The following is a 23,851-nucleotide window of genomic DNA, read 5'->3' on the forward strand; positions in this document are numbered from 1 at the left end:
TCTAGGTTTTCGGATATTTCGGTTAACCATTTAATTGTCGGTTCGGTTCGGTTCGGTTTCAGTTAGTTTGGATATAGATTTTTACTAACCATTCGGGTATTTGAAGAATTTCGGTTCGGTTCGGTTTGGTTTTTTTCGGTTCGGTTTCGGTCGGTTATTTGGTTATCGGTTATTTTGCCCAGCCCTAACACAACCTATCAATATGAACTTTTGAAATCAAATTATAAATATGTGCATTATCTAACATAAAAATATATGTAGCTTTTTTGTTTTAAGAGTGAATCTAAGCCTTAGAAAATGAAGTGATGATAGTGATGTGTCAAATAAAATAAAAATCAAACAACACAGCCATATCAATAGCAAGTAACCCCTAATTGGACTTCAAGGAATTAAAGATTACGGTCTACTTTGATTTTATTATGCCCTTAAAAATTCAACTTACTTCTACATGGACCCTAAGACTGTGTTAAGGGACGAAATTAAATAAGACGATTTTAAGGGTCAATTTATCTACAGTTTTTAAGTTAACAAATTCCAAAAAAATAAAATGATTAGTATCCACAAAAAGTCATTATCTAATGAAATAAAATCATTTCTTCCTCTCTTTCATTTTGCTCTCTCTCTCTCTCTCTCTCAATCTCCGGCGCTAAGGCCGTAACGGTATGTTTTCGATATAACGCCGTTAAGTCTAAACCCGTTTCAAAACGGAGAAAACAAAAAAAAAGGGGAAGGGAATATTCCGTTTGCATGGCTCTGGAACAACAGTTAGGATTAGGAGTGAGCGCCGTTGACGGCGGTGGTGGAGAGAACAGTAGTGCGCCGTCTAATGACGGTGGAGATGACGGCGTTAAAACGGCGAGGCTTCCTCGTTGGACGAGGCAAGAGATTCTCGTGCTGATTCAGGGGAAGAGAGTGGCGGAGAACAGAGTCCGGCGGGGGAGAGCGGCGGGTATGGCTCTCGGGTCGGGTCAACTGGAGCCTAAATGGGCTTCCGTGTCTTCTTACTGCAGACGCCACGGGGTTAACCGTGGGCCGGTTCAGTGCCGGAAAAGATGGAGCAATCTGGCGGGAGATTATAAGAAGATTAAAGAATGGGAGTCTCAGGTTAAAGAAGAGACGGAGTCTTATTGGGTTATGAGGAACGATGTTCGTAGAGAGAAGAAGCTTCCTGGTTTTTTCGATAAGGAGGTTTATGATATTGTTGATGGTGGTGTCATTCCTTCTACGGCGGTTCCGACTCTTGCTCTTGGGTTGGCTCCGGCGTCGGCTTCGGAGGAGGGGTTGTTGCCTGATTTTGATCGGCTGAATAAGTTGAATTCGACTCCGGTACCCAAATCAGTTTCTGGTAAACTCAGATCAAAGTTTTAGTCTTTTTTGTTTTAGGGTCATCAGATCATCACCATGCATGAGTCCAATGCTTATTGAAAGTTCAAATTGTTTGTATGATGATGTTGTAGACAAGGAGAAGCAAGAAGCTTGTGAAGCAGATCAAGGTTTGTTTTTTGTTTTGTTATTCTCATTAGATCGTTCCTGCTTGGATTCGAACCAGTAACATGGACCGGCCGATCCTCTCATTTAATATAAGCTTGGACTTGGTACAAAGACTTTACGGAAAATGTGTCAATAAGTGTAGGGTCTTAGTGGTTTGCAAAGAAAGTTATGGTTTGGTTTGGAGGATTTTATACATTTTTATTTGTGTGCGTGTGTGTGTTACATCTCCATTTTTGCTTTGATCTAGTCTTAGAGCTCTAAGTAGTTATGTGGGATATGTTGTCATCTAAGTGAGATGGTTTCGTAATACCAAATGCATCACTAATTGCTAGTTTAAAAATATAGTTTTTGGTGTGGGATCTTTTCGTTTTTCTTTATCTTGTTTATCACCTAAGAGTTGATTTTTGAATTTGAAGGTAGAGTGAAAGAGAAGCATCCAGAAGGAGCAAATGTGGAAGGTGGATCGACATCACAAGAAGAGAGAAAGCGTAAACGAACATCTACTGGTGAAAAAGAAGAAGGAGAAACAAAGAAGATGCAGAATCAGTTGATAAAGATACTTGAAAGAAACGGGCAGTTGTTGGCGGCACAGCTTGAGGTTCAGAATTTAAACTTGAAACTAGACAGAGAGCAAAGAAAAGATCACGGTGATAGCTTAGTCGCTGTTCTCAACAAGCTCGCAGATGCTGTTACGAAAATCGCAGATAAGTTGTAGATATATATAGTAAAAGTTAGTCGTATATTGCGCTTCTACATTACTTCTCATTCTTCTTCTTCTTCTTTTTTTCTTCCATTTACCACCATTGGTGGTGATTGAATATTGATGCCACCACAAGAGAGGCTATACACATCTTATATAAACATTGAGATTTATACGGTTTTTTAGGACATTAGTTGTATTTGTTTTGCCCTTTGGACTGATTCGGACATCTTGATGGGTTTGATGATTTATTGTTCCATTCAAACATAAAACATGAACTTTGCGGACAATTTCTGCTTTTATCTTATTTTGTTTTTTGTAAAATTCTGTAGACCCTAAAACATGTTAAATAATTTTGCTATGATAAAACAATTCTTATTACACATTTTTTTTTGTTCTGTCAAACAGCTTCAGGGTTCGGACTTCAGAGTTGATTGTACTGTATCATAATTTTTGTTGTTCTCTTTTAACCTTTCCCATCTTCTGCTATATATAATTTTCAGATGCTTTTGTCGAGAAAATAACTAAGAAAAATTATAATTAACTAGACTGCCCGGGTTATCTTTTGGCGATATGAACAATTACATTTTTACTGTCAATATTATATCGTATATTGAGTAGTAAAAAATGAAAGCACAAACCATGGTGATCAATATCATATCATGTGACTGAAAATTTGGAGTAGCCACCACACATGATTTAATCTTCTTATTCTCTAGTACTGTACGAAAAAAACTATAGTAAATTTGGCCAATTCCCAAGTCTCATAATCTATTCTACCTCTTAAGAATCAAACACAAAATGACCAGTTTCTTTTTATTCTATAGTAAGATTACATTTAACAACATTGATACCGGCCCTAAATACATAAAATAAATATTTAGAAACAACACCACTCAAAGACAAAATCTTTAACGTTCGCCATAGTGAGAATGAACTTGCAATCTTGAGTATAGTTGAGCAGATAGATTCATAGAAAAAAAAAGTTTGCAGAGAATGAACAACACAACAATGTAAACTTAAGAGAGAATTTTCATTTTTCTTGTTTGTTATCAAATGAGAATGGTTATAATCACTTACAAACTATAATTAGAAGAACTAATTAAACATCTTCCTCTATATATTCATGACTCCTGCCATATAAGAATTTGTTTTTTTTTCGAATCTGATACACCATATCAAAGCAAGAAATATAGGAATAATTAAAGAAAACAATAAGCAAAACATAGCATGCCCATAATTAAGAAACTAAATTGTAATCTATTTTAAGCAAAAGATAAAAATCATTACTAATGCATTAACATAGCATAGGTAAGCTACAAAAAATAAACAGTTACAACCAATATAAGTTCGTTCATGTGTGGATATAGACTCTTGAGAAGCTTACAAAGCCACAAGTTGTACCCATCAGCTATTTGGAACAATAAGCATACTAATCAATTCCAGTTAGACAATTTCTAGATGATGTTAAGATTGTCTTAACATTAGTATAAGACAATTTTCTTTCTTTAGGAAGTTCTAAAGCCAAGTCTTATAGGTGATTTCTTGAAAAGAGTACTCTCTGAATATGCTTGTCTGCTTGATCTTCAAGTTCTCCTTTCTCTGTAGTTGACTTTCATCTTCCACATCTTCGGTCACTACAAAAAAAACCAGGCAAAACGAAATTGTGAGATGGATGATAGAGAAGGCTCGTTCGTAGCTGTCCGAAGGATTTCTCAGGGTCTCGAACGAGGAACCTTTTACAATCCATCATCTCTAAGTAATTTCATCTCTCTAAGTGATTCATATAGATAAACGTATCTGCATCTCCTCAGTCTCTCTTATCTATCTTCCACTTGCAGTTGCATTTTTTTTTTTTTCTGTGTTTCATACTAAATAAGTGCTTTTGAGCGCATTGCTTGGTTTCTGGATACTATGTTATTGATTATTCAGCTTTTTTATAGGGTTTTGGTAGTAATTCACTTATTTTAGATGCTTTAACTTTCATCTTAACTAAGATTCCAGTTTGTTGTCAAGGAGGGAGCATGTGTGTTAATAAACCTTAGTATATGTGTGTGGTGGTGGTATTGTAGACTATTGATATTATAAAAGAGCAGTTAATAAAGCAAGAGAAAACGAAACAGAGAAAACGAAAAGGGTCAAAGTGTGAGTTACTACAAAAATCAAGTAAAAGAAGACAGAAAAGTATCAGTCAAGCGACATAAAGAATGATGAACATGTGGCACTTTCTCTATTGCTGATGTGGCAGAAGGATGGAGAGAGTTCCAAGTTTCAGATTTATATAATAAAAAAAAAAGACAAGTAACAATTACATAAAAGCCGCAACGTGTTTTGACCGAAGGAACAAGTGTACGTGAGTACAGAGTAGTACTAAAACTTAGGACGTACGAACCTCTGCTTCCTTATTAGATAAGAGTGGTAAGTTAACTGAACAACTTTTTGAAGTCAAAGACTTGGATTGGGATCATCATAGGACACATAACTCGTGACTGGTAAAAGAAGGAAAAAAATCACAGAGAGAGATATATGTCTGTTGTGGTCATTTAACATATCCCTCATCTGCCGCAAATCATACGTCGTCCTGACATAATTTTACCTCATTCGGATCGCTGACGTGTACGGTCCAGATTAAACTCAATTAGATTCTCTTTTTTCTCTCTTTCGTCTCTATTTCTCTCATTTTGCTTCCAAGTTTCGAAACAATCTCTCAAAATTGGGATTTTGGAGAAGAAGAACTCTTTTGTTTCTCGAAGGTTGGATCTCGGATCGAGAATATTTTGCAACTGGGAAAAAGCTTTGCGAAAAAGAAAAAGTTAAATTGATTAACCTTTTCCTTAAACTTGGATCTCTGTTTTTTTTTTTTTGGTTTGAATCGTTAAATTGGAGAAGAACCCTAATTTTTCCGATTTGGAGATCTGTTCTCTAAACCGGGACTAAAAAAAAAAGAAAAGAGGGGGCGATTTTTTGAATTCAGATTCTTGTTTTCTGGATTGGGTTTCGATCAAAAGTGTTGAGATTTACATGCTTGCGGCTCGATCTGGTTGTTCTAGAACCCTAATTCGAATGGGCAACGATGACAATTTGATGGTATGGGGTGATGTAGAGGAAGGTGAGATTCCTGATTCGGGTAACACTTCGATTGAAGTTGTTACGCTGAATACTACTGTGGCCGATATTGGCGGAGACGTCAATATCGATGGAGCAAGAGTTGTTGGTGGTTCTAGTGGCAAACCTAGGGTTTGGACAATGAAGGATTTGCTTCATCAGTATCCTGGTTATTGTGGATATGTGAATTCGGGTTTATCTAATCTTGCTTGGGCTAATGCTGTGAAGAACAAGCCTCTCAATGAAGGCTTGGGAATGGATTATGAACCCAGAGAGAGTGATAAGATTGTGACTGAAGATAGTGGTGATGAGAAAGAGGAAGGAGAGTTGGAGGAAGGTGAGATTGATTTGGTGGACTCTGCTTCTGATGAGAATTTGGTCGCAAGAGTTGAGGAGGTAACTGAATCTGTCTTTTTGACAAGTGTTAATGAAGTTGATGATGATCGTATTCTGAAGGAGAGAGATTTGGAGAACAAAGTGAAACTCATCCGTGGGGTATTGGAGAGTACTTCGTTGGTAGAAGCACAGACGTAAGTCTATCTAGAGAATGGAGAGATCTGATGGGTCTCAATTACTTGATGATGATGATGAAAAATTTTAAACATCTCTTGGAGTTGATGACTGATGTTTTTTTTTTTTTTTTTGTTTGTCCATGCTTTAATTTATTTTTGGTTTCCTTTCAGAGCATTTGAAGGAGTTTGTTCTAAACTTTTGGGGGCTTTGGAGTCTTTGCGAGAGCTGGTTTCAGATAATGATGATTTTCCGAAGAGGGATACTTTAGTTCAACTGTCATTTGCTTCTCTTCAAACCATAAACTCTGTATGGCTACTCTTTTACTTAATGCTATATTACTTTCGGATTCCATGTAACTAATCTCTTTTCTTTTATATCAGGTGTTTTGCTCGCTGGATAATATTTCCAAGGAGCTTAATAAGGAGACTATGTCAAGGTTGCTTTTAAGCGTGTTTTCTTGCGCCAACCTTTGATTAAACATGCTAAAGTCCTTAGATTGCTTATACACTTTTTTTGGTTTTTCTTGTGCAGATTGCTAACTCTTGTAAATGACCATTTTTCCCGGTTTCTCTCATCCTACCAGAAAAATGAGGTGTGTGCCTTTAGCTCGCCTGTTGAATTAGCAGAAGTCAAAATCTTTTCCACTGTTCCAAATTTTGGGAAGAGTGCTTTCTCTCTTACATAAATACATGTCTTGGTTTTGCAGATAGAGGCCATGAATCAGAATTTACGTCGTTCTGCCATTGCACTTTATGCTGGAACCAGCAGTGAGGAGAATGTTACTCGAATGACTCTGACAAGTAATGGTGATTCGTTTCTTGTCAAAAAGCAGTCTTCAGAAGGAACCCATCGAGGAGCTTCCTACGTAAGGAGTAGGTTTCCTATGCTACCTCTGCTAGACCTTCATAAGGATCATGATGCAGACAGCCTTCCATCTCCCACAAGGGAAACAACACCAAGTTTACCAGTAAATGTTCGCCATACAATGGTTAAACCAGGTTTTCCCGTTGGTAGAGAGAGCCAAACGTCTGAAGGTGCCAAAGTCTATCCATATGAGAGTGATGCCCTTAAAGCAGTTTCGACCTACCAGAAAAAGTTTGGTCTTAATTCAGTATTTAAGACAGATGACCTTCCAAGCCCAACACCATCAGGAGAACCTAATGATGGCAATGGAGACATTGGTGGAGAGGTTTCTAGTTCTGTTGTTAGGGGCACCAATCCGGGGACTCTCCTAATTTATGGGCAAGACGTTCCTCTACCCTCCAATTTCAGTTCTAGAAGCATGCCTGTTGCAAATGCTGTATCTAGTACTGTTCCACCGCATCATCTGTCAATTCATGCTATTTCTGCGCCAACTGGTGCTACGCAAACAGTTCTTGCAGTTGATCAAACAGTGAAACCTGCTGCAAAGAGTCGAGATCCAAGACTACGGCTTGCGAAACCTGATGTTGCCAATGTGACTATTAATTCGTACTCGTCCGGCGATGCCAGAAATCTTTCAAAAGTAGAGCTTTCTGCAGAATTGGTGAACCCAAGAAAGCAAAAAGCCGCTGATGAACTGTTTATTGATGGGCCTGCATGGAAAAGACAAAAGAGTGATATGGATGCACCAAAAGCAGCTGGAGTTGGTGGCTGGCTAGAGGATACAGAATCATCAGAACTTCCAAAAGTGCACACCAAGCCCAGGCTAATTGAGAACGGTGTAACATCTATGACAACAAGTGTTATGCCCACTAGTGCTGTTTCTGTGAGCCAAAAAGTACCGACAGCTTCAATTGACGCTGCATCATTGCAATCTCTTCTGAAGGATATTGCAGTAAATCCTACAATGCTATTGAATCTCCTTAAAATGGGTGAAAGGCAAAAGGTACCTGAAAAAGCTCTTCAGAAGCCCATGGATCCAAGAAGAGCAGCTCAACTTCCTGGCTCTTCCGGACCATCAGGGGTATCGACACCGTCTAGTGTATCCGCATCAAATGCTTTAGCTGCTAATTCTTCAAAGCCAGGAGTAATTCAAGATTCTTCCCAAAACTCCCCCTCAGTGAGTATCCTTTATATAAACGGATTGTAGAACCTTTTCTTTCAATTTTTCTCCAACTAACTCATTTTTTATCCTTCAGGATGAATCTGGAAGCATACGCATGAAACCTCGTGATCCTCGCCGAATCCTGCATGGAAGTACTCTTCAAAGAACAGACTCTTTGGTGGAAAAACAGTCCAAAGTTAATGAGTCCTCTACAATGGGAACCTTTACTATTAAGGGTAAGAAAGAAGACTTAGAAACACCTTCCCAGCTTGTGCCAAGGCAAAATATTAGCCAGAATGGTACCGGCAAAATGAAAATTTCGGGTGGAAAGACACCAGATTTTTCAACTCAATTCACCAAAAACCTGAAAAATATTGCTGATATGGTTGTTGTATCACAACAAGTTGGCAATCCCCCAGAAACGACGCAGTCAGTAGAGCTTAAGACGGAAAGAGATGTTAAACATAATCCTTCAAATCCCAACGGCCAGGAAGAGGGTGTCACAGTCTCACCCACATCAGTAACGGCTGCAGCTGGTCCCACCCTATCGATGAACAGTTGGGGAGATGTGGAACACCTGTTTGAAGGGTATGATGACATGGAGAGAGTAGCTATTCAAAGAGAGAGAGTTCGGAGGTTAGAGGAACAGAAGAAAATGTTTGCATCTCAAAAGCTCTCTCTTGTCTTGGATATAGACCACACCCTTCTCAATTCAGCTAAGGTTAGTTTATCTCCCTTCTAGTTTGATTAATTTTCTTATATTCTTTCTAAAGTTGTTACTTTTGTCGTTTTCAGTTTAATGAAGTTGAATCCCGCCATGAGGAGATATTAAGGAAGAAGGAAGAACAAGATCGTGAGAAACCACATAGACATCTCTTTCGCTTTCCCCACATGGGAATGTGGACTAAATTGAGACCAGGGATTTGGAATTTTTTAGAGAAGGTGACACAGTTAATAATATTTGCTTGCTGTTTAAATCTGTGTGCAAAGACTTTAATGTAACTTTTCTTGTGAATTTCAGGCTAGCAAGCTGTACGAGTTACATCTTTACACAATGGGCAACACATTGTATGCTACAGAGATGGCCAAACTGCTTGATCCCAAAGGGGTTCTCTTTAATGGACGAGTCATATCGAAAGGAGATGATGGAGATCCCATTGATGGAGACGAACGAGGACCTAAGAGCAAAGATTTAGAAGGAGTTATGGGTATGGAATCGTCTGTGGTGATCATAGATGACTCTGTCCGAGTGTGGCCTCATAACAAAATGAATTTAATAGCTGTTGAAAGGTATTATCTTTCGCACTATGACTATTGACTAACATGAGACTAGTATAATATTTGTAGGCTGATGTTAATTATCTTTTTGTGGCAGATATCTTTATTTTCCTTGTAGTAGACGACAATTTGGGCTTCTGGGTCCCTCTCTTCTTGAGTTAGATCGTGATGAGGTACCTGAAGAGGGCACATTGGCATCTTCATTAGCGGTCTGCACTTTATCTATACACCTTGTTATGTTATTCTCTACTAGTCGTTTTGGATGTCAGCATCATGACATGGTTTCACTGTACAGGTCATTGAGAAAATACATAAAAGTTTCTTCTCGAACACTTCACTAGACGAAGTAGATGTGAGACATATTTTAGCTTCCGAGCAACGGAAGATATTGGCTGGTTGTCGGATTGTATTTAGTCGGATAATCCCAGTGGGTGAAGCCAAACCGCATTTGCATCCCTTGTGGCAAACAGCTGAGCAGTTTGGTGCTGTCTGCACAACCCAGGTGGATGAACATGTGACTCATGTTGTCACCAATTCTCTTGGTACCGACAAGGTAAGGAAGTCTGCAAAATTTAACTGTTGGGCCGAACAAGAAACATCATTGGGATATTCTGAATGTGTTTGTTTGAGCAGGTAAATTGGGCACTAAACAGAGGTAGATTTGTTGTTCATCCTGGCTGGTAAGGACCTTTTGGTCTCCTTTTAAAGATACAATCACTGGTCTCTTCCTGTTTGTAATAGTTTTCATCGTATGAGTGCAGGGTGGAAGCATCAGCTTTTCTGTACCAGAGAGCAAATGAGAACTTATTTGCCATCAACCCGTAAACCAAATCCGTTATCCGCCCTCTTACTTTTCCCACCATAAGGTGGAATTTGAGACTTGAGAAGGCCTGAAACCCCAAGAGGTCATATCGGGTTGATTAGGCTAGTTCCCGGGGGTTGTCAGGTTGGGGTACATAGTCATTATTTCTCCCTAAAAAGAGGCAAATACATTAACATGCCAAAGGTATTGGGGCTTATAACAAATGAGCTCCACATTGTGTCAATGGTCGAGAATCGATCTACTAACTTAGGGAGGACGAAGGAAACTGGTCCATCTCTGGGTGTAAAAATAACACCAGAGAGATTCAGCAGTAGAACGTGATGTGTCAGGTTCATGTGCCAAAGGAAAGGATCATGCTCAATTTTGGGTCTCGTCTGTTGATTCATGATCGGTTGGCTGGCTAAGATAAATGTTTGTTGTGATATATCTATGTATCTTGTCAGAAGCAATTCTGATGCGGTACCAAGGCAAGAGACAAGATAACAAAGCTTTGATTGAAATGTTCATATGCCGTACTAAAATCCCCAGAATTAAATGTGGTGGAGAAAGCAGATTCATTGAGTAAGACAAAGAGAGACGAAAAACTGTTACTTGACCTCTAAGTTATAGATGATTGTGGACTCTGATCAGTGAGGTACTGATTTCTTTTGATGATCATATAGGAGAACACAAAAAAAGTAATAACTTCTAAACGAATCCGCAGAATCGCTCAATGCGTATGCCACCATATGGGTAGTTGATTCGATTATATCTGAATCCAGTTTATCATTTTACTGGAGTCAGATATACAACAACTAAAAAAAAGCTGGTGAAATATCTTTTAACAGATACTAGGTTTACCTCAACTCTATGGGCGGGGATTTTTTTCCACGTACGTATTTTCACTATTTTTGACAGGTGAACAAGATCGTCTTGATGCTTAAGAGGTAAAATAAACAGGAATGTTAAAATTGGACAGAATCTGTGTTAATATATGTAGGAAATCAAAGAATATAAAAGATGATGATATGTTGAAAAGAAAAGAGATGATAATATCAATGTGTCCATCCTAGAGAAAAGTTCACGATGATACTACAATATTTGAAGACCGATCCACATGATTCAATGATATTAAAAATGAAAAAGACTCATCTAATGCTATAAAGATCATCAGTAGATAGGAAATTTTTGACATAAGTGTGCATTATTCTAGTTTTGTGAATAGGATCTTCTTTATATTACATCAAAATAGAAACAAAAAAACATGTCATTCGATTGAAAGCTGGCGTAAATGGGCGACGATAACCAAACTAAGGAAGGAGAGTCAAGACTCAAGACCATGGGAAGAAATGGGTGACGACTGACCTGCTTACGGCTTACCAATCCGAATTCAAGCACGATTTAGAGCTGAGGAGAAAGCAAGTATCGAGTCTAGAGTTTTCTTGTTTTGAAAGTGTGTAACAAAGATTAGTACAATCGACAATTCACGGCGCAACAAAAAAAATTCAAAAATTTACTGTATTTTTGAAACTTAAATCCTCCATGTAAAAAAAAAAAAAACGTTCCTCAAGGCAGCCTGTGCTGTTGATGGTTTATACTTTATAGTTTGGATTAATGTTTACACCTAGTTAACAAATTTAATATATTTGGTATATGTTTTTGAGTAAGGGTGTATCGTCTAATAGGATCTTCGTTGACTTATATATATATATATATATATATATATATATATATATATATATATATACATAAACGATAATGTTATCCTATCATTAGTGTACTGTATATTGATACAATAATTCAATAAAGATACAAAGAGAAAAAGGAAAGACAAAAAGGTATTTTAAATTGGGTGAAACTACATAAGAAGTGGGTATGATAGGGCATGCGGCTCTTAAATTAATAGTTCCCCACCTCTTCGTACACTTTTACCCCATTTCCCGAATCTTTCTCAAGATCAAGTTTTTGTCACAGTCGGAGAAGGTGATCTTGAGAAACATAAGACATGTTGATTTCTAATTATGCTATAAACTTTTTTTCCCCAAAGTTTAGACCCTTTTCAATCTGATCTAATAGTCTTTTTATGTAACTTCCAAACCATATTATAAAAGTGCAATAGAGAGCATCCTTTTTCTATATTATTACTGGTCATGAGATTGCATTTTTTTGTGTATGTCCAATAAAGTACAAATAAGTGAATAGTAATCATATGATGATTATATAAAACTACAATTTGTCTAAATTTTTACAGATTTGTGGTTCTTGATCCCAATGACACATTTATGTAATTTGTACAAAACAATGTAATATTTTCAAGTGTACTTTCCAATTAATAATAGGGAGATTTGAATTATTTTTAAACAAAATATAAATATAATTTATGTTCACAGTTAAAATTGTGTTTACACATGAATTGAGAAACCAAGTGACAGAGACTAAGAACATCACCATGGGTCATATATTGGTGAGTGTCAAGATAACAAAAAACAAAAAAAATAATAAAAAGTTAGAGAGAAAGAGACATGTGGAAGCCCTTTTGGCCCAGTGGTTGACGTATGGTTCATTAATGATTCTACACTATAAGGTCTAGGGTCTGAGCCACAAATAATGCGATTTATTAATCGTGCAGATTAACAGAGACAATTTACAGACAATCTCCAGTGATGCGCAATTATTGTCGTTCGCCGTGATTCTATATACAACTGAAGGTGAGAAGATTCATATGTAATAGTTCTCATAATTTGCAATCAATAATAAATCTAGAGTTAAAAAAAAAAAAAAAAGAGAAAGAGACACAACTTTTATAGACACTCTGAGATCTTCCTCATTTGATTGGTTGATGTTTTAAAAAAAATATAAATTAAATAATATTATTACATTAAAATATTATTTGAGAGCTCATTTTGAGAGGATTACCTATGGTGATGCTCCGAGCATCTCCAATGGTCCTCTATTTTTTTCTCTATAAGACCATCTCCAATGGTTTTTTCTATTTTTACCTCTAAAATAGAGGAACTCTATAATAGAAGTGATTTTTGCTCCAATGGATACTTCTATTTTTTCCTCTAAAAAAGAAGATTTCGTAGAGATTCTTTTTTTTTATTTTACTATTAATACCTTTTACTTATAAAAGTTGCAAACTAACCCATTTATTTTAGTATTTGTGAAACTTTCATAGAATTATGATATTATTTAAATTTTTAACATTCATAAATATTATTTAAATATCATATTTATTAAAAGAAATACATTGCTTCATATTACTAAACTATTTAAATATATATTTTATTTATTTTGATCATAAATATAAAAGTGTTAAAAGTTCAAGGACCACTTTATAAATAAAAAAGTTCAACTGTATTATAGAGGAAAAAATAGAGTTCCTCTATATATATAGAGGAAAAAATAGAGATTTCTATTAGAACATTTCCAATGGTCCTCTATTTTTTTCTCTATAATAGAGATCCTCTATAATAGGGGTGAATTTTACTCCAATGGTCCTCTATTTTCACCTCTAAAATAGAGATTGCTATTTTTTTCCTCTATTTATAGAGGACCTCTATTTTTTCTTACAAAGGGTTCCTCTATAAATAGAGGAACTCTATTATAGATGTGAGAATAGAGGACCATTGGAGTAAAACTCACATCTATTATAAAAATCTCTATTATAGAGGAAAAAATAGGGAAAACCATTGGAGATGGTCTTATAGAGGTAGAAATAGAGATGAGTTGGAGTAGATTTTACTCTAAAATAGAGTTAAAAAGCAAATATAGAGGTGGGTTGGAGATGCCCTAATAGAGATCCTCTATAATAAGGGTGAATTTTACTCCAATCCACCTCTATTTTCACCTTTAAAATAGAGATTACTATTTTTTCCTCTATTTATAGAGGAACTCTATTTTTTCTACAAAGGGTTCCTCTATAAATAGAGGAACTCTATTTTAGAGGTGAGAATAGAGGTGGGTTGGAGTAAAATTCACCTCTATTATAGAGAAAAAAAATAGGAAAAACCATTAGAGATGGTGTAAGTGACCGTACTCTTAATTATTTGTGTTATCACTATGTGTGAAAGAAAAACAACTACCGTAAATTGAAAAGAAAAAGAAAAAAAAGCCAAGGATGACAACTATTCTGAAATATCAAACTGTATACGAACATTTGAATCTTTCATCGGTTTAAGTAAAAATTTAGCATGCGGTTCAAAACAATTTAACCATTGAAGGCTATCATGATGAAACGTAGCTTTTAGCGTAGTGAATCTAGTGATAAATCATAAAATATAGTGCCCAGTTCGAACCTCACGGTCTCCAATTTTTTTTGCAGCTCTTTTTTTGGTAATGGGCTCATATTATTGTTTGGGCCGGCCCTTTCTATACTATTTGCAAGCTCTTTTTTGGTGGAAAGAGGAAGATAAAAAGGGAAGTCATATTCAACCCTGATTTTACTCTTTTTCTTCTTCTGAGTTTATTTTCCCAAAGTTCAAATATTCCTTTTTATGTCTTAGTCTATGATCTAAACGAGTTGCACATACACCCGAGTACATGTTCCTCGTCACTGAGGGCATCCCCGAAGCGCTGGGGATTTCGTGACGTTTCGGATTGGCTGTCTTGTATTTCTAATAAGTTGTTTAATGGTTGGCATACGGAATCATATAAATAATGGGCTGGTTTAGATTAGTTCTAACCGGCTAATTCTAAATTACTTCTCTATCAAGATTCTCTTCAATATAAATTACAGTGGAAAAAAAAGAAGTGAATTAGGCAAACAAAAATACAGGTAAGATCTCTCTTTCCATGCTCTGAAATCACTTAGATATTGATTTCTAATAGCTAACTAGTAGATGGATGTCATATACTGTATGTCGTCTGTGAATCAATCAGTGGATCTAAATTAGATTTGTAATATCGTACGTTTCAAAGTGCCTTGGTACTCGATCAACACATGCGTCTTCTGGGTCGTCGAGGAAATCCCAGCCCCTAGTGATCATTTGATTTCCTGTTATGTCGGAACAGCTCTTCGGAGAATGGGTTATATTGGTCCGTTGTCAATATTTGCTTTTTGGTACGAAGGAGCAGCAGAAGAGCTCCATAGATTCTCATCCCGGATTTTTCTTCTGCGAATCCCTAGGTGTGAATGGAGCACGCCGCAGGGAGCGTATCCAGGGGCAAGACGGGGTGGGTTAAAGGTTGGTTATTCATTGTTTGTCGTCATTCACATATATATGATGTTTTGTAGAGTGTATTTAAGAAACAAAACCTACTTGCCAAACAAATCAATATATCATTCTCCCTTATAAAGGTGTTTTCTTCAAAACCAAATCATTTTTTGGTTGGGATTCTTAATTGTTCGCATCCGCATCAATCAACTGAGGATCCATATTTTACTAGATCATGTTCGCAGAGAATAAAACCCGAAATCCCGCTTTCACTGTATTATGCATGGTGTAACCAATAAACCCTCTTATTGTTGTATTTATTTCAAGACCAATATCTATATGAAATCTAAGAAAATATTTAAGGTCAACTGAAAAAAATCTACACATTGTTCACACTTGGGAGAAATAGTTGTGTGGATTGGTCTTGCAATTGGGTGAAGCCTTTTTCTACAACCACATCTATAATTTTCTTGGCTTATTTACTCGACTCGAGTGTCTTTTTCTACACCATGCCTAATTTTTTTTTAAAATAGAAACAGGACCACAGTCATGTCCTTTTCTAACTTTATTAATATCTTAAAAATCGAAATGAATAAAATAAATAATTTAGGAAAATGATAAAAGGATAATGAGATCTTTATTTTTATTTTGGAAGGGGGTTTGAGTGAAGTCCAGCCACGCCAAGCTCCATTTGCTGATCACTCACTGACTTCAAACATGACCAACCGTTTATTGTTTACTTTTGCTGTGCAAAAGTTTTATTGTAAATAAGATTCCTATGAAATAATAAGTTGAATAGCTGGCATCACCTCTTGACCAAAAAAAAGAAGAAGCTACCATCACCCGAATCAGTCAATGATTCAAAAAGAGTCTTTAGTATCTATCTATAAGAATAAAACCAAACCTTAAACTATGAATGATATAGGTAAAACTATTTTAATTGCCTTTTTTTTTTTGCAAAATTAGTGTAAAAGATCATAATTCATCAAACATATTGATCTAAACCTTATTGGTTGAATGATTACTTAAAAACACTGTATAAATAGTTTTTTTTTTGTAAGAAAGAAGTAAACAATAATTATACTGTACTATATGCAACATTTTTTTTTGACATCATAGATACAACATTTTAAACAATAGATAGCTCTAACTTCAAGACTTTTCAACTCATTGGGATGCCATTATAAAAACAAAAACTTTTACCTGTGAATCACGCGGCTTACGGCTTTTTCAGAGAAGAAAACTAATGACAAAAAAAATAAATACTTCGATATTTACAAAACAAAAATCTAAAGTGATTTCTTGATATAAATGCCATATACCAAATGGAGAAAAATAAAACAAACCCACAAAAGTCATATCTCTCTCTCTCTTCTCTTCCTTCTCTATTGACTTGGTGAAGAAGAACTACTATGATGTCCCTCCTGCAATGTCTAACAGTGGCGACTGCACTAATCCTGTTTCTTCAGACTCTCAGTTTAGTCAGCTCAACTGTTCTGTCCCGGGCCGATCGGATCACCCGTTTACCCGGTCAACCACGGGTCGGGTTTCAGCAGTACTCGGGTTATGTCAATATAGACGAGAAGAAACAGAGAGCTCTGTTTTACTACTTGGCTGAAGCAGAAACCAAACCCATCTCTAAACCTCTCGTTCTCTGGCTCAATGGAGGTTGAAATATTAGCATCTTTTCATCTTCTTCATTACAACACACTTTGAAACTTCAAGAATTGTAATCAAATAAAGTTGTTGATTCTTACAGGACCTGGGTGTTCATCAGTAGGTGTTGGTGCATTCTCTGAGAATGGACCTTTTAGACCAAAAGGATCAGTCTTGGTGAAGAACCAACATAGCTGGAATCAAGGTAAGTCCTTGGATCATTAAAGTTTTAAATCTTTTAATTCAATCTGATTTAGATTTTGATTCAAAATTGTGCCAGAGGCTAATATGTTGTATCTGGAGACACCTGTTGGAGTTGGATTCTCTTATGCAACTGAGAGTTCCTCTTATGAGGGTGTCAATGATAAGATCACTGGTATTATTTTTAACCTTGAATTTAATATTCTCTATTTTATTCCTAGTTATATGATTCAAAATCTATAAATAAAATCTTGTCTCTCTCTCTCTCATAGATTAGTGATAGTCTACTGATTTATAATAGGCTTTGTATAAGAAACCCAAATTTTGTGTCTTTTGTCCCCTTTTTCTACTTTTTACTAAAAAGATAGTACCAAAGTAGTAATTGTTATGCTTCTAGTTTTTAGATTACATGTTTTGAGTTTGAGTTTTTTTTTTTTCATTCTTTATGGAATTTAACTTTGTGAGGATGATAGTGGGGTGCATGCGATCTGTTTCTTGTTTGATCACTTTTTAAAAATAAAATTAATAATAATTATATGTTTCAGCTTTTATGTGTTGTTTGTTCTTTCTCAGTCTGACAAAAAGAGAAACAAAAAAAAAATTAGAACTTTATGCAGAATTCAGATCACATCTGATGATTATTCTCTTCTTCTTTTGTTTCTTTTTTTGTTTGTCTTCACATATTAAACATTCTAATCTTTGTCTTTTGTGCACATTTTCGAACAAAATTTTTCCAGCAAAAGACAATCTTGTGTTCTTGCAAAAATGGTTCCTCAAGTTCCCTCAATATCTCAATAGAAGTCTCTTCATCACTGGTGAAAGCTACGCTGGTAAAGATTATCTTCTCTCTTTGTAAAATAGTAGTTTTCGTCGCTAAAAATGTATTTAACATGAATTGCAAAATTTTTTAGGCCATTATGTTCCTCAGTTGGCTCAGCTTATGATTCAATACAACAAGAAGCACAATTTGTTTAACCTCAAAGGCATTGCTGTGAGTTAATTTCTTTCATATCCTCCTCTACTTTTTCTATTTGTAATCCGGTTATGTTCTGTTCTTTGATTTATGACTTGGTTTTGTAGATTGGCAATCCGGTTATGGAGTTTTCGACGGATTTCAATTCACGAGCCGAGTATTTCTGGTCTCATGGTTTGATATCGGATCCAACTTACAAAATGTTCACATCTTATTGTAACTACTCACGATATGTGAGTGAGTACTATAGAGGAACAGTGTCAAGTATGTGCACTAAAGTGATGAGTCAAGTTAGCATCGAAACAAGTAGATTCGTTGACAAATATGATGTTACCCTTGACGTTTGCATTCCCTCTGTGCTATCTCAATCCAAAAGAGTTAACCCTCAACCTCAAGTGAGTTCAGAAACGTTTGTGTTAGTTTTCTAAAAACGTTTTGTGTTAGTTTTCTTCTTGTGACTAATTTTCTTTGAATGATGTAGCAAGTGGGAGAGGCGGTGGATGTGTGTGTAGAAGATGAGACGGTTAACTATCTTAACCGGAGAGATGTGCAAAAAGCTCTCCATGCTCGGCTTGTCGGAACTCGCAATTGGGCTGTTTGTAGCAAGTAATATCAATTCCTTTCATAAAATTTAAAATTAGCATCTGCATTTACAAATGCTTTAGTTAAATCTAATCCTAATTTTTACTTTGTGTTAAACAAATTTTACTAAATTTTGGTTATTTCATTCCGGTTTAATTGCACATAATTTGGTTTATTCATTAGGTAAACAATGTTACCATTTTTTAAAAAAAGTTCTGTTCGGTTTGTATATTTACAAAAGGGTTCTATCGTGATGATCGACAGTGTGCTGGATTACGAAGTACTTGACGTGGAAGTACCAACGATAAATATTGTAGGAAGTCTTGTTAAAGCTGGAGTTGCAGTTCTTGTGTACAGGTAAATCAATGTTTCTTCTTATGGAGTTGTCAAGTTTTGTTGTACTTGTCTTGATGTGTCTTTTATGTTACAATAATAACAGTGGCGATCAAGACTCTGTGATTCCATTAACCGGAAGTAGAACACTAGTGAAGCGACTGGCTGAAGAGTTGGGACTGAGAACAACTGTGCCTTATCGAGTTTGGTTTGCTGGACAACAGGTAATTAGCATCATGACTATATCTAAAAGGGTGTTTTCATTCATGTTGTTTTATAGGTCTTCGATGTTTATTGAATCTACTATTGATAGGCTTCGGTTCGGATACGTTTTTTAACATCTAGGAGACGTACTTATTGAGGTTTTGTGTTACAGGTTGGTGGGTGGACTCAGGTTTACGGGAATATATTGGCATTTGCTACAGTGAGAGGAGCGGCCCATGAGGTACCGTTCTCGCAGCCTGCTAGAGCGCTTGTGTTGTTTAAGGCATTCATGGGTGGTCGTCCCCTCCCTGAAGAATTCTGATGTTTTTAGTTTTTACCATTATATGAGCTTGTAAGTAAAACATTACATACCTTTTAGTGAACAATGCCCCCACCCCAAAATGGCTTATAGTTGATTCAAGGCGTGAAATGAAACTATTTGAAAATTTGTTTATATAGAAATGTGATGAATTATGTATTTGTTCTTCAATTTATAAGATATTTAAAAGAAAAAAATTGTAATAAAAAAATAAAGATCTAGTACACTCGTCTCCTGCTACTTTTCGAAACCTAATGTTGTTTGTTTTATTAGAACTCCATGTTACATAAACAAAACACGAATTCTAATTTATTCGATACAACACGTACGTAAAACGGATCAAAAGTAGATTATAGAGAGTAACATTCTCATATAAGAATTAGTAACGACTTCTAAGGCAGCATTGTTCCAAGAACCAGCAACAACATAGCGCCGTCAGACTGCAGCATCACCAAAGTAATAGAGATTAATGAAGAAAAAAAGAGTTTACTTCCATTTTTACCGTGTTTTATCAAATTGAGTTGATTCATATATTATTCATAGTTTTATTTTTTAATTTATATATTAAAAAGGTATAAACCAAAGAGAAAGGTAATAACTAATAACTAAGAAGACATACGACATTATTAACAATTAGAATTTACCATCTTCTGAGAAAAGGGAAGCAACCATCATATTCTCCTTCTCCGTAGTATTCATCCGATCTATATGGACGCAGTGGCGGTGGATGCGGCTGACCGTAGCCGCCATAGTAGTCTTGATACCTCGTTCTGGTTGGTGGATACGGTGGTGGCGGAGCCTCTATTATCGGTTGGTATAGTGGTGAAGGACCTGCAAAATTCATACAAATATATACACATGCATTGGATTAATTTATCTTTTCACCTAGTTGTAACATATATAGAGAGAGAAATTTACAAAGAAGATAAAGTAAAATTATAAAAACGTTTGGAGAATTGCCTGGTGGTCGATTTGTTGACTCATGAGAAACATGATAAGATGTCATTGTGAAGCTTTAGATTGGCAAACTCGTTTTGGCAATGGAAAGTTCAAAGATGTGTGATTCTAAAAAGTGATCCTCTGAGAAATATTTGCAAAAGATACAATACAAGAAAACACCTCTCTTTTTATCTTATGAAAATGGTCTAAAGTTGTGTAGTCTAAAACGAAGAGGTTAAGTCTTATCGTAAGGAAGGCACTTGGCAATTCTTTTGTCGACGTGTTGGCTTGCAAACACCGTGACTGAGCTATTTTCCAGTTTTTTCCCCCCCCGGTTTAATTCAATTTGGGTCGGTGCCCACCGGTTCGGCTTCATTTTAAATATCCAAGTCCTCTTCTTCTTTTTTCTTTTTTTTCCTAACAAATGTAATGGCTGATCATATTGGTAACGACTGTATGTTCTCTTTTTGTCGACAAAACTAAAACTTTTGGTTTGATAGGTCTAACTCAGATTTTGATCAATTTGGTTTAAGAAATCTTGAAATAGAACTAGAACCTGTTTTGATAGAATACAATTCAAAAATTTGAGATGTTCGTTGATGTGAAGAAACTAGGACGTGGATAAAATAAAAGAGATTTTTTGTTTTCATAAATAGACTTAAGGCGATTTTTTGGTGACTAGGGTTTTCCTTGCTTTTTGCGCATGAATGAAGCTGTCGGGGGCTTCTCCGGTTTCTGGAGTCTCTCCGAGGAAGGATACTAGGGTGCAGGATTCGGAAAATGGTGTTACACGGAGGCAGGGGGCTTCGTCTCCAAAAGGAGTTGGGGTTCTGAAGGGAAACCGTTTCTGGCTTTCGGTGGCGAAGAAACATGTATTTACTAAAAAGAGTTTTGAAGTGGTGGAGGTTGAAGGCAAGGAGAGGGTGGTTGTTCCGAAGGAAGTGTTTGTTGATGCTAAACCTTTGTGGGAGGATTTCCTTATCGGTAAATTTTTGAATCAGAAAGCACCACATGTGGGTAAGATCCACATGATAGTTAACAAGATTTGGCGTTTGGGGGATAAGTCCACGTTGATTGATGTCTATAAAGTGAATGAATATACTGTGAAGTTTTGGATTCGCAATGAAAGCATGAGAAACAGGGTGTTAAACAGAGGCATGTGGAACATCATGGATATTCCTATGATCATCTCTAAGTGGTCGCCCTTTGCAGCAGAGTCACAGCTGGCGATGCGTTCGATTCCACTCTGGGTTACATTGAGGAATATCCCTCCCTCAATGTTTACTGATAAGGGTTTAGAGTACATGTTTAGTGCAGTGGGTAAGCCGATCCATTTTCATCCTAAGACTGAAGCTTGTGTCAGTTTTACTAAAGCACAGATGTTAGTAGAAGCGGACTTAACTAAAACTTTTCCAAAGGAGTATGTCTATGGTGGGGATGAAGAAGGTGAGGTTAAAACGATTATTCAATATGGCTATCCATGGTTGCCACCACGTTGTACCAGTTGTCAGAAATGGGGGCACTTAACTGCCAACTGTTTATCGTCGGGAAGTTCTACTACTGGGATAGCTGGAGAAGCGGTGGTTTTGCCACCTATTCCTTTGGCTGTTGAATCGTTGGGGACAGTTCCGACTGTGGAGGATAGTCCTCGTGCTTCTGCAGAAGTTACTAGACTTGACCCTCCGGTTCATAATGAAAGTGTTGTAGTGGTTCCGGAAAATGAAGGCTCTGAACATGTATGGGTCACTCCATCAAAACATGGGCGAAGTCCGAGCATGAATTCAGAGGATCTTAAGCCTCCTGAGGCTACCCATCTGTCGAATACATACTCGGTGCTAGGTGAAGAAGAGGGGGTAGAAGAGGTAGTGCAGGAGACGCAGGTCACTCTTCCTCTGCAGGTGGTGGTCCCTCCTAAGGAGGCACAGGTCCCTGCTGTACTGGGGGAGAAGGAGCGAGGGGAGAAGCCGGTAGTTATACTTCGTCCTTCTCTGCCTTGCGACTCAAAAACAGCACATAAGACAGTTTCCGTAGCTTCTAATCAATCCTCTAGAGTTTACTCTAGGGATCAGAGTAGGAAGTCTTCCCATAAACATTCTTAAATGTCCGGCTTCTTCTGGAATGTTCGGGGTTTCAATAAAATATCAAAACATTTCGTGGTGCATAAGTGGTTAAGGGAAACTGATTTCCAGTTTGGTTGTCTGTTAGAGACTCGTGTGCAAGAGAAGAATGCACAACGTATTGGTGAGAAAGTGTTTAAGGATTGGTCAATGTTGACAAATTATGAGTTTAATCGAAGAGGCCATTTGTGGATTGTTTGGCGTGATAATGTGAGGGTGACTCCTTTTTATAAGAGTGAACAGCTGATCACTTGTTCGGTTAAATTGGAAAATCAGATGGATGAGTTTTTCTGTTCTTTTCTCTATGCCTTGAACATTGTGGAGCAACATAAGGTTTTGTGGCAGGAGTTGAAGGATCATGCGGACTCTTCGATCATTAACATGAAACCGTGGGTGGTGATAGGGGATTTCAACGAAACACTAGATATTTCTGAACATTCTCGGGTGGAGGATTATCCCATGATTACGAGTGGTATGAGGGATTTCCAGTCCGTTGTGAGTTACTGTTCGCTTAATGACATTACTTCCAATGGTCCGTTGTTTACTTAGTGGAATAAGCAGGATCAGGATCCCATCATGAAGAAGTTGGACAGGGTGTTGACTAATGATGCTAGGCTCTGGTGTTTCCCGCGAGCTTATACTGTGTTTGAAGCAGGTGGCTGTTCTGATCATTTGCGAAGTTGTCTGCAGTTGCATAGTCCAGAGCTGGCTCAAAAGCGTTGTCCGTTTAAATTTGTTAATGTTCTTACTGAATTGGAGGAGTTTAAACCCATGGTTGAGGATTACTAGAAGACAACTCCCTCGCTGTTTCTATCGACATCGGCTCTGTTTTGGTTCCATAAGAAACTAAAGGGTTTGAAGCCATTGGTCTCTCGGTTGGCAAAGGACCAAATTAGCAATCTTGAGAAACACACTAAAGCAGCTTTTGAGGATTTATGTGTCAAGCAAACGCAGAATCTAGCCAATCCTTCTGCGGTAATAATGGAGGAAGAGAATGAAGCTTTCCTTCGTTGGGAACATGTTGCATCGCTAGAGGAGAAGTTTCTCAAACAGCGTTCAAAGCTGCATTGGTTGCAGGTTGGGGATAAGAATAATAAAGCTTTTCATAGGGCTGCTGCGACTAGGAAAGCGGTGAATACAATCAGTGAGATTACCTGTCCCAATGGAGATATCATTGAGGGGGAGGATATTAAGTTGGAGGCTGAGCGCTATTTTAAAACGTTTTTGTAGTTGGTACTTACTGACTTCGAGGGGGCCGAGGTCGAAATGCTCCAAGATTTACTGTCGTTTCGTTGTTCTGTCGAGGATCAAACTCGCCTTATAGCGCATGTTACTCATGAAGAGATCAAATCTGTTCTCTTTGCTATGCCAAATGACAAGTCTCCTGGTCCGGATGGGTTTACTTCAGAGTTCTATAAAGCGACATGGGATATTATTGGGAAGGAATTTACTCTAG

General features: G+C 37.0%; 5 protein-coding genes across 6 annotated transcripts; 4 read left to right on the forward strand and 1 right to left on the reverse strand.

Annotated features, from left to right (window-relative positions):
* Positions 1-549: 549 nt before the first annotated feature.
* LOC104749512 (trihelix transcription factor ASR3) lies at positions 550-2,481 on the forward strand. Of its 2 annotated transcripts, none has more exons than XM_010471154.3 (3): positions 550-1,345; positions 1,458-1,493; positions 1,908-2,481. In XM_010471154.3, the coding sequence occupies exons 1-3, from the start codon at positions 748-750 to the stop codon at positions 2,204-2,206; spliced, it is 933 nt and encodes a 310-aa protein (XP_010469456.1). In that variant the 5' UTR covers positions 550-747; the 3' UTR covers positions 2,207-2,481. The 2 variants fall into 2 exon arrangements, with proteins under 2 accessions (XP_010469456.1, XP_087347573.1); XM_087491447.1 differs by having other exon boundaries at positions 1,912-2,481.
* Positions 2,482-4,624: 2,143 nt separating this feature from the next.
* LOC104749513 (RNA polymerase II C-terminal domain phosphatase-like 3) lies at positions 4,625-10,436 on the forward strand. Its single transcript, XM_087491448.1, has 12 exons — positions 4,625-5,826; positions 5,980-6,115; positions 6,190-6,245; positions 6,341-6,401; positions 6,516-7,850; positions 7,930-8,556; positions 8,631-8,777; positions 8,857-9,125; positions 9,211-9,322; positions 9,409-9,666; positions 9,747-9,793; positions 9,875-10,436. The coding sequence occupies exons 1-12, from the start codon at positions 5,213-5,215 to the stop codon at positions 9,936-9,938; spliced, it is 3,726 nt and encodes a 1,241-aa protein (XP_087347574.1). The 5' UTR covers positions 4,625-5,212; the 3' UTR covers positions 9,939-10,436.
* Positions 10,437-16,283: 5,847 nt separating this feature from the next.
* LOC104749514 (serine carboxypeptidase-like 46) lies at positions 16,284-19,498 on the forward strand. The gene is made up of 10 exons (XM_010471157.3): positions 16,284-16,739; positions 16,831-16,932; positions 17,008-17,103; positions 17,666-17,758; positions 17,840-17,919; positions 18,009-18,296; positions 18,383-18,507; positions 18,748-18,840; positions 18,923-19,040; positions 19,193-19,498. The coding sequence occupies exons 1-10, from the start codon at positions 16,484-16,486 to the stop codon at positions 19,340-19,342; spliced, it is 1,401 nt and encodes a 466-aa protein (XP_010469459.2). The 5' UTR covers positions 16,284-16,483; the 3' UTR covers positions 19,343-19,498.
* An 82-nt stretch (positions 19,499-19,580) lies between these two features.
* On the reverse strand, positions 19,581-20,487 carry LOC147925058 (protein CYSTEINE-RICH TRANSMEMBRANE MODULE 7-like). The gene is made up of 3 exons (XM_087491449.1): positions 20,300-20,487; positions 19,984-20,170; positions 19,581-19,779 (listed from the first exon to the last, which is right to left on the reverse strand). The coding sequence occupies exons 1-3, from the start codon at positions 20,343-20,345 to the stop codon at positions 19,719-19,721; spliced, it is 294 nt and encodes a 97-aa protein (XP_087347575.1). The 5' UTR covers positions 20,346-20,487; the 3' UTR covers positions 19,581-19,718.
* Positions 20,488-20,985: 498 nt separating this feature from the next.
* LOC147925059 (uncharacterized) lies at positions 20,986-23,184 on the forward strand. The gene is made up of 3 exons (XM_087490841.1): positions 20,986-22,245; positions 22,468-22,890; positions 22,945-23,184. Exons 1-3 carry the CDS (start codon positions 20,986-20,988, stop codon positions 23,182-23,184), a joined length of 1,923 nt encoding a protein of 640 aa, XP_087346967.1.
* The last annotated feature ends 667 nt before the right edge of the window (positions 23,185-23,851 follow it).

Source organism: Camelina sativa, chromosome 16 (assembly GCF_030686135.1).
Source record: "Camelina sativa cultivar CO46 ecotype springtype chromosome 16, ASM3068613v1".
NCBI classification, from domain to species: domain Eukaryota; kingdom Viridiplantae; phylum Streptophyta; class Magnoliopsida; order Brassicales; family Brassicaceae; genus Camelina; species Camelina sativa.